Raw genomic sequence first — 13,622 nt, forward strand, 5'->3', positions numbered from 1 at the left:
TTATACACTAACATAGGGACATGGGTATTTATCCTAAAAGGAAACAACAATAAAAGAAATATAAAGAAATCTTCTCTTCACATACATTCAGTATTCCAATTTTTATTTTTACAACATTTACAGCAGCAATGGGGATTGCTGGACAAGGGAGAAAGAAGGAGATCGACGAGTCACCGACAGATCTAGTGGTTTTCCGCCGGTTCAGGGGTGGTTACGGGAGGAATTACGTCGATTTTGGGTTACATCGATGAATAGGGACGGGAAAAGGAACGACGGCGGGGAAAAGGGAGATGGAGACAGCGGCGACGGGGAGAGGGGAAATGGGAGCGGCGCTATCCAGATCTGGTAGTATCGCCGGGAAAAGGGAAAGAAACAGGGGAGTGGGGCTTGATTGATCGATTTTTCGACAACGGGATGGATATGTTTGGTTGTCGGGGAGATGGAAAAGGGGAAGAAAAGGGGTGGTCGGCGCGTATATGGTGTTTGCCGATAGTTTTCCGGTGAAATTTCGCCGGAAAGCGAAACAACCTTCTCTCTGTTTTATTATTATTTCTTTACTGGTTTCACACTATTTGCATTTCTAATTACTGTAATGTGTTAGTGTGTGTTGTGTATGTTGCTAATGGAATGGAAAATTCTCCTTCTCTATTTATACGCGTGTACAGATATATTCAGTATCATAATTACATAACATATAATGACAAAAATTTATCAATTATTCAATTACATATATTAAAAATGCAGAAAAATTATTTGAACATTTTTATTTATACTTTTACACAATGAAATTTATATATAAATGATTTAGATTCGAATAAAAACCTGTAATTGATTCGAAAGAGTATTGAAGCAAGATATAATCGTCAACCGGAAACTTGAACACAATTTCAATTTTCACTTCACACTTTTTCTCTCTCTCTTTTTTTTTTTTTAACTTATTCTGATATTATATTTTTTAAAAAATTAAGATAAAAAATAAAAAAAATAAAAAAAAATATCTCAAAAATTAAATTTATTTAATTATTAATTTTTTAACTTAAATTTTATAAAAATAAAATAAGAAAATAAATAATATTATGCCAAATATAAATATTTAATATAAAAATAAGTTAAAATTTGAGGAGGATCAAAAATCACGAGTCTACAGCTGATATCAAAACACTTTTTGTATGGATAATTAGCATTATAGGATTATCAAAGTCTTTGCAACATTTTTCAAGATTTGATAATTCAATGCAAGTAATAAGGAGTAATTAATTATTAAGGGTATAATGGGGAAAAATAAATTATCTTGTCTTGATTAATGAAAAAAATAAAGTAAAAAAAAAATGTAATTAAAAAATTTGAGACGATAATTGTGACCGAGGGAGTATGTTATATATAGCCATAGTAAAAAAGTTAAAAGTTTTAGTCAACTTTGTTAGTCCTTGAGCTTTGTTAGTGGACTAAATAGATACTTGATCATGCTCTCTATCTTTAAACACAAATATCTGATGTAACAAAATCATGTATTTTCCATTCTGTTTTGAATGCTGTGAGAGTTTATTTTTAAATTTTATTTTTTCTTCTGGAAAGGTCAAAAGGTTCAGTCATCTGAAAAAAAAAAAAAATAGTAACAATTACAACATTCCAAAATTAATTCCTCTCTCTTATTAAATTCAAAAGCAATACTGAAACTACTTCATATCAAGATACTTTATTAATACATATCTCAAAATCAAAAGAATTGTTGTGGTGGTTCAATACCCCATCCCTTAAGCAAGAGGGTTGGGGGTTCGATCTCCACCTTTGGTGAATGGAAAAAACTCTATGACCAGTTTCCTATCGCTTAGTGTGCTGACAGTAAGAACGAGGGATTAGTCTCACGGCTACCAGTTGTAAGGATAACTTGAAAAACAAAAAAAAAATACATATCTCAAATTATACCATTTCAAACTTAATAACGATACTACAAATTACAATCCTTCAAAGGCCCACCACCTGATATTTTTCCCTCTTTCTTTATGGTGTTGTCTAATAATTGAGTCATTGGACAAACTGTATTTCACACATTTAATTAGTGTTCAAAAGACACATTTTAGTCAGGATCGAGTGGCTATATGCGTGTCAAATTGAAGGAACTATTTAATTGGAATAGTATTTGACCAAAATGATTCGTTATTACTTTAAAATTATGATGAAACCATGATGAGGCCGTGAGCATCTCAAATTAATAACTTATTTATCACGATTCTAAAATCATCTTATTTAAAAATAATTGTGATTGGAATTAAGTTAAAAAAAAAAACTTTGAGCATCAGTTATTATTTGATCAAATTTTTTCAAAGTATTTATAAGTATATTTTAAAAAAAAAAAAGGTAATTTAACAAAAAGCTGTTTTTTTTTTTAAAAAGGAACAATTTATGCTACTCCTCAAAAGCACTTAGTAACAAGGGCGGATTTAGAGGTCCAGGTGGGAATTCCCGAGAACTCAGTAACTTTTGTGCAAATCTAGTATTTATATAGAGAAATCTAGTAAATATATAAAAATTATAAGTTGAAAATCCATAACTAAAGTGTATTGTTGATCTAGTTGAGTAGAGAGACTTGTAAATTTTTTATTGACCTCATAGTTGTGAGTTCAATCCCCTTAATATCTATTTATTTTAACATGAAAAACCCACAAACTTTAAATTCTAGATCGCCTAATTTCGTTTGAAAACTTGATCTAACACATTATTTTTCTTCTTTTTTTAGACAAGGAAGATATATATTATTTATTTAAAACATAGAAGTAGCCACTAACACATATTTTTCAAAATTATCTTAGATTAGAATAAATAATTTTATCCTTAAAAAACTAAGCATGTGCAATCCATACATTTTACGATCTCAACGATAAAAACGTGTTCGATTCTTTTTTTTCTTTTTCGTCCGGACTTCTGCAGAAATTGACACCACACGTTGGGACCAGAAATAGTAATGATAAAGTGAATATAGTGGCCGGGGTGGCACACATTTTATCTTAAATTAAAGTTATTTTAAATATATTAAAATATTTTTTAATTATGTTAATTTAATATTTATTAATATAATTATTAATATATATTAACTGTAACAATCACAATTTTAATGTCCATTTCAGTGCTCAATGAACATTATTAATATTTATACAGAGTAAAATAATAAAATTCCTCGTTCAAAATATAATTTTTTAATCTGTAAAATGAAATGTGTTTGAACTAAAATGGGACGAGGGAGTACCGCCCATGAACATAATTCATTTCATCTGATAACTCTCTCTCACACACTATATATATGGAAACATTTTGTTTAGCTCCAGCATAATTTAAAACATTGACCAACAGAGCCAATACATATAATGAAGGCAACATTACTCAACAACGTAGGGAAACTATCCATGGCCACCTCAAGAAGACCAACTCCATCTACTTGTTTTTTCAGTCAATGGAAACCATCACTAGTTGTATCAAAAGCATACCTCTCTGCTGCTGGTGGCATGAAATTAAAAAGCACAGTTCAGTGCACTAAAGCTTCTGCAGTGAAATTAGCTGAACCAAATTCCGCTACCACCATCAGACGTTCAGGGAATTACAAACCAACAACATGGGATTTTGAATACATTCAGTCCGTCAACAATCGTTACGTGGTATATATCAATCTCTTTATATAGCATACATACATTATATTCTTTCATAAAGTATAAAATGTGTTTGCATCATGTTGCGTATAGGGAGATAAGTATATAGAGCGGTTTGACGAGCTGAAGAAGGAAATGAAGAAGAATTTGATGATGACGGTTCATGAGGGATCCGAAGAATTCGATGCTAAGTTGGAGTTGATTGATAATTTGGAAAGGCTTGGAGTGAGCTACCACTTCAAGGATGAAATCATGCAGATTTTGAGGAACATACATGACCAAAATGCAGCCATAGGAGATTCATTATACACAACAGCCTTGAAGTTTAGGCTCCTGAGACAACATGGTTTCCATATCTCTCAAGGTATCGTAGTATGTGCATAACAACAATATATCCAGAGAGTAATCTCATGAATGAGGTTTAGAGAGGGTGGTGTGTATGCAACCTTATTCGTACCTTGTGAGGGTAGAGAGGTCGTTTCCTACGGACCTTGGCTCAAGTAACACTACCAAAAAAGTGGCTAGTAGCCACACTAATTTCGCCATGGCTGGAATAATCCTAGCAAAACATAACATAAAATACAAACATCTCTACGCTATTCGAGATGAGTGACTCTTGTAGCTGAAACCCCCAACATAAAACCAAATTGATTTTCGGTAATATACACACTCCTCCTCTACCTTATCTCCACCATATAATACATACACGCTAGTCCTAATAATCTTTTTATCACCTTTCAGGTTTATATATTATAATAATTAGTCTATTTGTTCCAAATTCCAACTTCATGTAGCACATATAGTTAAAAATTTGAGGGTCCATCTAACCAATTGTTTATGTGATTTTGATCGTAGATTCTTCAAACTTTTTCTATTACTTAGGTTTTGACCAACGTATTTTTTTTTTGTGTTTCAGACATATTAAACAATTTTCAGGACGAGCATGGCAATCTCAAGCAGAGTATCTGTAACGACACAAAAGGATTGTTAAAATTGTACGAAGCTTCATTTCTCTCTACAGAAAATGAAACCACTTTGAACAATGCCACAAGATTCACAATGGCACGTCTAAAGAATTATGCTGATAATCATTGTGGTGATCAAGACAATGTAATGGCATCATTAGTACTCCATGCCTTGGAAGTTCCAAGACATTGGATGATGCCAAGATTAGAGACAGAGTGGTATATTAGAATTTACGAGGGAATGCCAAATGCTAATCCTCTTTTGCTCGAGCTTGCTAAATTGGACTTCAACATTGTTCAAGCAACACATCAACAAGATTTGAGAATTCTATCAAGGTGCGTGAGAACATATCTTTTAAGTGGATACTCTTATAATATAGTACTGTATATATTTATATATTACGAGTGCTCAAAGTGAAAGATTAGTCTTAGCTAGCTAGATTGAATAAAAAGTTGAAATTTTCAGTTAATCTAGACAAATGAACATAACAGAAACTAATTTAATTATTACCTCGGCGAGAAAGTCAAACTGCTGAAATATTAGTTTTGATGTAAATTAGGTGGTGGAAAAACACAGGGCTTGCAGAAAAGCTGCCATTTTCGAGGGATATACTAGTTGAGAATTTGATTTGGGCAGTGGGAGCATTGTTTGAGCCACAACACAGCAATTTTCGAAGAATGATAACAAAAGTTGTTGTTTTTATTTCCATCATAGATGATATTTATGATGTCTATGGCACTCTTGACGAATTGGAACTCTTCACTCATGCTATTCAAAGGTATAATATGATTCTTAATTATTCACTTACTCATTGGTCGAATCTATTACTATCGGTTAGAAGTGTCAGAATACACTCATTGAACTGGTTAATAAAATGGCAATTTTACTACCTTGTTCTTTTGAATATGATAAATCAATGTTTTGGGAAATGATAGTAATTAATAATAAGAATGAATCAGAAACTAAGTTAAGGTGGACGGAGAGAAAAGAGCTGATTGAATAAAGAATTTGGACCATTGGTCGTATATATTAACCAAATTTGGGTAGACTTTCGTGTTTGTGGCCGACTCTTGGGGGGGTCAACTTTCTTTTAGTAGAAATATGACTTACCTCTCACTTTATTTTTATTTTCACTTTTACATGTTATTTTTAATTAGTTAGAAATTTTTTTTTGAAAAAATTCAATTTTGACTTATTATAAGACTGCACGAAATTCCAAATGGTCAATTTCAACGTAACTAGTATCAATAAATAGGAAAGTATGATAAAGTCATTATATCAATTATTATTTTTTTAATGGATATATTAAATTTAAAAATCACAAGTAATTTTAACACCATCTTGGAAATCCTTATACATATCCTTTTTTCACTATCAAAATATTCTTTATATTTTTAATTAGATGCTTTAAATTCCACTATTCTTCACTATCAAAATAATCTTTATATTTTTAATTAGATGCTTTAAATTTCACTATTCTTTTGAAAGATTCTTTTGCTCCATGTTTTATATATGGAAAGGAAATGTGGACACTGAGGAAGAACGAAAAAAGTCTCACATTGATATTTAGTGAAATGAATGATCTCCTTATAAGACTTGAAAAATCATTCTTCCTTTGATCTAAGCTTTAATGATGTGAGTTACACTTAAAACATAATTTTACGGATATTGACAGTCTATACGATAAAAAAGATAAAGAGAGTGATTCGTGTAATGATCGTAGTAAACCTTGTAGTTTCGAATTCGAGAAAGAAAAGAACTGAATTTTTTTCTCTAATCAATCATTTTATGATGTGCTTTTCATAAGAAAATTTTACTTTTGATATATAAATTCAGATGGGATGTAAATGCAATGGAACAACTTCCAGACTATATGAAAGTATGTTATCTCGCACTCTTCAATGTTATCAATGAAGTGGCATATGAGGTTCTCAAAAATCATGGGGTTGACGTCCTACCTTACCTTACAAAATCAGTAAGATTCATTCTACTTAAAAGAAATTCTTATTTTCCCAAAATACTCCCAATTTCGTCCAATATTTAAATGGCTATATATATATATATATAATATATGTGTGTGTGAGATTGAGACATGTTGTTAATTAGTGGACAGATTTGTGCAAATCATACTTACAAGAAGCAAGATGGTATCACATTGGATATAAGCCAAGTATGGAAGAATACATGGAAAATGCAAGGATTTCAGTAGCAGTACCAATGGTATTAGTGCACTCATTGTTCCTCGTCAATGATCCAATCACCCAGGAGGCCATGGAATCCTTAAGTAATTATCCTGACATTATTCGACAGTCTGCTACTATTTTTCGTTTGGCTGATGATTTGGGGACATCATCGGTATGATTTCATACTCTTTCTCTCACATAAAATTAGCGTTCATTAGCAAAATTTGTGTCTCATTTAATATATCTAATCCTATAATTAATTCAGGATGAACTGAAAAGAGGTGACGTTCCCAAATCAATTCAGTGTTACATGAACGAAAATGGTGCTTCTGAAGAAGAGTCAAGAGAACACATTAGATTTTTGATAAAGGAGACATGGGAAGCGTTGAACACAGCTGAAAGAAAAAATTCACTATTTTCTGAAACATTTGTTAGAATAACAAAAGATATAACAAGAACATCACACTTCATGTATCTTCATAGCGATGTTAAAAGTAGCATCTCCAAGATACTTTTTGAGCCAAGCATTATTCTTAATGCCGCATTCATTGGCTAATTAAGTAATTTTATCCCTAGACTATGTAGCATTACTTTGGTTTTACATGTATTGAGAATTTAATGATTATAAGTTTCTATGGCGATCTCCAAAAAATATTTATGAATTTTTCAATATGTATACATATCTATGCAAAAGATATATTATGTTGATTCCTGTTTTTCTTTTCTAAAACCCATATATCAAGGTTGTCACCCCTATGGTGTTGAGGGTGAGGGGTTTTACATGGACCCTACCTTATTTATTCACTAGCAAAAGATTTTACAAAAGAAGGAGGGGCATGTTGAACCTTACTTACCTGCACAATACTTAGAATATATGAAATGCTAAGTAAGCTCGTCTAACTAAGGGCCTCGCCTAACATAACTTTAACATAGAGATGACACAAGTCTAAAAATTTCTTGTTAATAAATTAAAATAGCTTTGGCAAAAGATCAGTTCTCAACTCGAACTTTCTCCAATATTGTGAGCTTGAGAGTTGCTTTGAGTTCAAGGTGTGGTTCAACAAATACCAACTGGTGTGTTTTGCCGCCCTGAGCATTAGGATTTATTTTTCTTTCAGTTAGACTTGACTATCCTGTTTTATAGTATTTGTCGGGGCCATTCCGGCTTAGAGATTTCATTCATATTGTTAGAGGCTTCATAGACTGAGTTTGATAGTTGTTTTATGTCGTATTTCTAGACTTGAGTTTTGAATCATTATTTCAATTGAATATCATATTTATGGGCCTAATTTCGCACCTTATTATGACAATGCTTTTGATATACGCTAACAGGTATTCTCTAGCCTTTGTTGATTTGGAATGTCCGTTACGGCAGAATCTGGGCTAGAATTGTAACAAGGCATTAGTCAAACATGTTGATATGTCGGAAATCCCGAATCCAACTTCATGTTTTAACCCACATTAGGAATTGATATATAGTGACTAGTTGTGCAGTCCAGCGGTGCTAGGCGATAAGGAAAAGCCAAGTGGCAGAGTGCATGGATCGATTTCCGGTGGCTGCTGGCCAATAAAGATGTGTAAAATATATTTTTGTGGTATGATACTTTCCAAAACTCCGCATAGCAAGCATTGTAATGCATCAAGACTGTCCTTTTAAGAAATTGATGTCTATTTGGTACAAGTTTGAAAAATCCTTGGGAGGAAATTAAGATAATGCACAAGTAACAATTTTATTTTATTTTTTTTAAAAAGGAGAAGAAGAAAAACTCATGGATGAAACTATCAAAAAAGCATGTTTCACAAATTAGTTGGCGTTAACAGAAAAGTGCTTCCTCATCCAATATTGTTTTTCCTATTTGTCTCATTAAAGAAGGTGACACGAAGAAGGAAAAACGAAAAGGTCGTCTGATATATTAAAGCTTTCATATGCACAAGGTTTAGCAAAGAATTCCACTACAAAAATTTACTATAGGTAGTCTTAACTTTTTTTTTTTTATCAAAAATTATTTTTAATATTTGAATCCCGGACCTCCTGACAAGGCCAGCAAAAATTAATGTATCGTGCTAATTATGCAGACATGGCTTGGTTGCTTGCTTTAAGGAATTAAAATCCCTTACAAATTGAAGAGAAGAAAATAATAATTTAAAATTTCAAAAAATGAAGGTCTCTCGTAAAAAGTAATAATACTGAAAGAAATAATCTGTACGTAACCTAAAAAAACAATTCTTTCCTTACTTCATCAACTAAATAATATTCTCTCTGTCCCATTTTATGTGTCGTTATTTGATTGAATATGAAATTTAAGAAATAAATAATGATTTTGTGAAGTTTACAAAATTGTCTTTCTTAAATTTACTTTTTAATTGTCTTTTCTAATAAAGCTGAATCTACTAAAGATAAAATAGGAATTATGTCATTAAATAATTAACAAATAAGGAAAAATGATATAGTATTCTTTATGAGACAGATCAAAAAGAAAATGACGATAGAGACAGAGGGAATAATAATAATAATTTATTTTGTATAAATAACATAAATACCAACCCTTTTGGAAGTAATTACACTCTCCTCCACTTTTTTAATTACTTCACTCTCTATCTCTATTAATATTTATAACATAGCCGATATTATATATAATATTCTATGTATATATTGAGATTTTTGTAATATATTTAGGGAGTTGAGATTTTTTATAATATTAAAAACATAAATGGTGTATTTGTGTAATTTTTAGATTTATTTTTATTTACATATGGCAACAACTTGGGCTCTAACTAGCTGAAACACCAATTAAAGGAAAAAGGCCGCAATAATGTTGATGACCCTACGTGGGGATGCCAATACCAATGACCACATCTCCTTCACCTTTTTATCTCTTTTTTTTCCACTTGCTCTTGTCTGTTGGCTACTTTGCCTTTCCCACGAGGAAAATGTGTTCCCTGGGCCAACTGCTTTCGAAAAATTGACACCACACAACACATTTTGAGGTATCACACTAATTTTGACACATATATGTGTTACCTTCGCCGACGACAATTACTACATCACCACTTGATCTACTACTTGATCCCCATTTCCCCTACAAGTTACTCCTTTCCTCTCATTAAAATATAGAATATAGATATACCGGAGAAAAGGTCATAAATGGTCCTTTATTTATAGGGATAGGTCTAAAATAATCTCTTGAACATAAATTTATTAGTTTTAGTCCTTTAATTATTCAAGAACTTATCAAGTTTGATCTTTGTATATTTTTATATAAACAATTGACATTTATACTAATGAAAATTCACACCTTCATTAGATTTTCTCCATCACAAATTCCTCCATTATTTCTCTCTCTTCAACACCTTTTCCTCAAATTTCTTTTGTCAGAAAATAGTTTAAAACTAAAAAAGACAACAACTTAAACACTGTAATCAGTCTATCAAATTAACTCGATTTGGGAAAATATGCTATCCACTTTCAAGCTAAGAAGGTGAATAGTACTATTGTTAATTGATTGATCATGTGTTTTAGTTTTTTTAATCATTTCTTTGTTATTACATTATCTCAACATTATGAACATTTTTTAAAATCAACACTAGTTCTGTGGTTGAAAAAGTTTGAAGGTTGAACTAGATTTCAGTGCGAAAGTTAACAAGATTATGCATCAACTGGTTTCACGTTGGATAGACAACCTTCTAATCTCGTAAAAAAGTATTTTAACGTTTTTTGTTGCAGTTTGGTGTTGTTTTTTGTGCAGTTTGTTGACGTTTTTAATGCATTTTTTTGTGTAGTTTGGCATAGTTTTTGGTGTAGCTTGGTGATAGTTTGACGTAACTCCTTTGTATAGTTTGGTGACCCTTTGAGTATTTTAGTGCTGTACTTTGATCAAGTTTGATGCAAATTGCTGTTTTTTTTCTTTTAAGCTATTTTTTGACAAGAGGAATTTGAGGTAAGGTGTTCAAGAGAGAAACAATTGAGAAATTTGTGATAGAGAAATTTAATGGAGGTATATAAATTTTCGTTAATAAAAATGATAGTTGTTTATATAAAGAATATATAATGACCGAATTTGATAAATTTTAGACAGTTAAAAAATTAAAATCGTTAAGTGTATATTTAAGGGATTGTATTTGATACACTAAAACAAAGCTATAATCGAAATTCAAGCACTAAAGAAGCTAAAATCAACAACTAAAGAAAGGGGGATGAAGTAGAAGAACACAAATAGAAGATTCAAAAGAAAAAGGATAGATAATGAGACATTTACCAACACTAATGAGACATTTACCAACACTAATGAGAAGCACTATGGAGGGGTCTCGGTTTAGTGTGGTTTGGAGAGGGGGTGTCGGTTTTGGTTGAGGATGAATTTGGTTGCTGGCTTTGGATTTGGAGAAGTGTAGTATGTAGACACGTAATTTTGTCCCCCTCAAAAGTTCGATTTTATTCATTTCTACCTTATCATATCATGTACCCTTCCCCCAAGTGATTACATCCCACAAAAAATACAAAAAAATAAATAAATAACTCTCAACAAAATTCCTAACAAACTTTTATTCTTTTAACATCCTAACAACCCTCTCCAATAAAAAAGTGACAAATCACCACCTCACCACCTCATACCCTACCCCACATCACCCCCCTGTTTTTTCTTGTCCAAGAAGAAAGGACTCAAAAAGAAAAATACAATATATATATACCCACATACAACAAAATAGAGAATGACCAGTAACAGAAAAGAAAAAAGATTCAGCTCTTTCTCTCTAGACTCTCACTCTCTCTTTCTCTCTCTAAGCTCCTTCCGGTCGGTGACCAGCGAAACCATCGCCACCGCCACCGCCGTCGCTGTCAATGTCTCCTCTCCTCTGATCTCCGACCAAACCCGCCAGATCTGCCGCCGCCGTCACCGACCAAACCCCATCACCGCCGGAGAAGAAAGCCAAGTCAGCTGCTGCTCCACCGACAGCAGTCGCTACTTTGGCTGCGGCGCATCGGCTAGCTCCGACCACAGCTCATCCCACCGGCAACACCACCGTCCGACCAACGACGGCGGCGATAACGCTACTACAGCCGCAACTTCCTCTGTTCGCCGCCTCTCCGTCCGACCAACAACGGCAGCAGGCACAGGAAATAGTGAAGCCGGTGACCCCTCAAAGATATCCAGCCCATTTCCCATCGACTCCGACGAGATTTCGTGTGTGGGTCTTCTCGATTTTTCATAATTTCAATCTCGGTTCATCTGGTATTTCTTATTTCTTCGTGCAAGGATAGTTGGAAATCGATGGTTTGGGGTTTCAAATTTGAGATCTTGGGTTGTTTTTGAGTTTTATTCGGGTTTATGGGTCATTCATCGTGAGGCTTTGTCGTGGTTTTTCAATCTGTTAGGTTGAATTCAATATCGAGTTTGGAGTTGTTCGTTGTGAGGTTCTCCGATCGAGTATTTTGATCTTCGGATTTCTTTATTATCGACAAGGGATCAGTTCCATTGAGGTCCATTTCTTCTACCGATCTTTATTTTGTCTTGATTCTGTATTGATGTTGTGGGTGTGGATGATTTATTTGTTGTGTGTTTGGTTTGAATCTTCGTTGTTTGTGTTGTGTTTGATGTTGGTTTCGGATTATGAGAGGTGATTGGAAAATCGAAGTAGGCACTAATCATGTGGTTTAAAGGGAATTCGGGGCGCGAGTTAAAAATTGTTAAAGTGAATTAGGATTAATTTTGATTTGTTGTTGTTTTGATTCGTCGTTATTGTTACTTTCACGGCTAATTATCAATTTGGTGATAGTATCAAGGTAAGTCAAGCGGGTAGGCAATCGTAGGTTCGGGTAGGCGATATTTAGGAATAAGTGTTTCGTGGAATGTTGGAATGTGCGTGTGAATGTCTCTTTCTAGATTATCGTGTTTAATTTAGATGTATTTATTTAGCCGGGGAATGCCCCGAAATCGTTTGTATTTATTCACCGGGGAATGCCCCGATGTATCATGTTGGCAGAAAATGATCGTGATGAAGGCCCGCGGCGTCGGGTAAGGCATTGGAGCTTAGTCTAGATTTAGTTTAGACTAGGACTTATATTTTCGTATTTTTTTTCGGACTGTATAATTGGACTGGACTTTACGTTTTTGGACTGCTTTGTTTTGTTTATTGTTTGATTAGTTTGTGTTCTTTTGTGTGGTTTATACAGTTCATAATGCCAAAAATAGTCGATACACTCTATCGAGCGACCGTGGTTGAACCACGGGATTGAGGGGTGCCTAACACTTTCCCCTCGATCAACTGAATTCCTTAGCCGGAATCTCTGTCCGCAAAACCAATTTAAGAGTCAAATGGTTTCGAAAAGGATTTTCCAAAGGTGACTTGGCACACCGGATTATGCCAAGTGGTGACTCTGAATAAAAAATACAAATAATTCTTTTCCAAAACAAAATTTTCATTTCTTGTCACTTAAATAATAAAATCCTTTCGAACTTTAAAATATACCATTTTTTTGAGTACATGAAAAAAAAGGGTGTGACGGTGACTCTGCTGGGGACTTAAATGACAAGTTTTCAGAATTCGAGCTATTTTTGAAGTTGTATCGGCTTTGTTTGGCATTACGAGTGTATAAACATTATTTGTGATTTTGTTTGTATTATTGTTTTCACTTTTGTGCGTTTTGTGCTCTTTGTTTATAATATTTATCCTATGTGTTACCGCTTTATATCTGTCATCATGAGTCCACCCCTCGAACTTCTTTCTGCAATAAGTCCATAGTACACGTGTTGTACACAACCTCTAGTTGAGTCACCCTTATTTTAGGGGGGGGACTCATGATGACAGATATAAAGCGGTAACACATAGGATA

At 33.2% G+C, this 13,622-nt stretch overlaps 1 protein-coding gene and 1 pseudogene across 2 annotated transcripts in view; both read left to right on the plus strand.

Annotated features, from left to right (window-relative positions):
• The window catches only part of LOC107840096 ((R)-linalool synthase TPS5, chloroplastic), a 10,401-nt gene extending 2,941 nt beyond the window's left edge, over nt 1–7,460 (plus strand). The window contains exons 1-7 of one of the 2 annotated variants that reach the window (XM_016683825.2): nt 3,255–3,650; nt 3,735–4,005; nt 4,558–4,942; nt 5,167–5,385; nt 6,444–6,582; nt 6,714–6,962; nt 7,056–7,460. In XM_016683825.2, coding sequence (XP_016539311.2) covers nt 3,363–3,650; nt 3,735–4,005; nt 4,558–4,942; nt 5,167–5,385; nt 6,444–6,582; nt 6,714–6,962; nt 7,056–7,346 — 1,842 coding nt within the window. In that variant the 5' untranslated portion in view covers nt 3,255–3,362 and the 3' untranslated portion in view covers nt 7,347–7,460. Of the gene's footprint in view, nt 1–3,254; nt 3,651–3,734; nt 4,006–4,557; nt 4,943–5,166; nt 5,386–6,443; nt 6,583–6,713; nt 6,963–7,055 lie in introns of those variants that run through there. The other variant, XM_047394954.1, reaches the window with a different exon arrangement.
• Nucleotides 7,461–11,500: 4,040 nt separating this feature from the next.
• LOC124886705 overlaps nt 11,501–13,622 on the plus strand; it is a 10,756-nt pseudogene continuing 8,634 nt past the window's right edge.

This window comes from Capsicum annuum, chromosome 8 (assembly GCF_002878395.1).
Source record: "Capsicum annuum cultivar UCD-10X-F1 chromosome 8, UCD10Xv1.1, whole genome shotgun sequence".
NCBI lineage: Eukaryota > Viridiplantae > Streptophyta > Magnoliopsida > Solanales > Solanaceae > Capsicum > Capsicum annuum.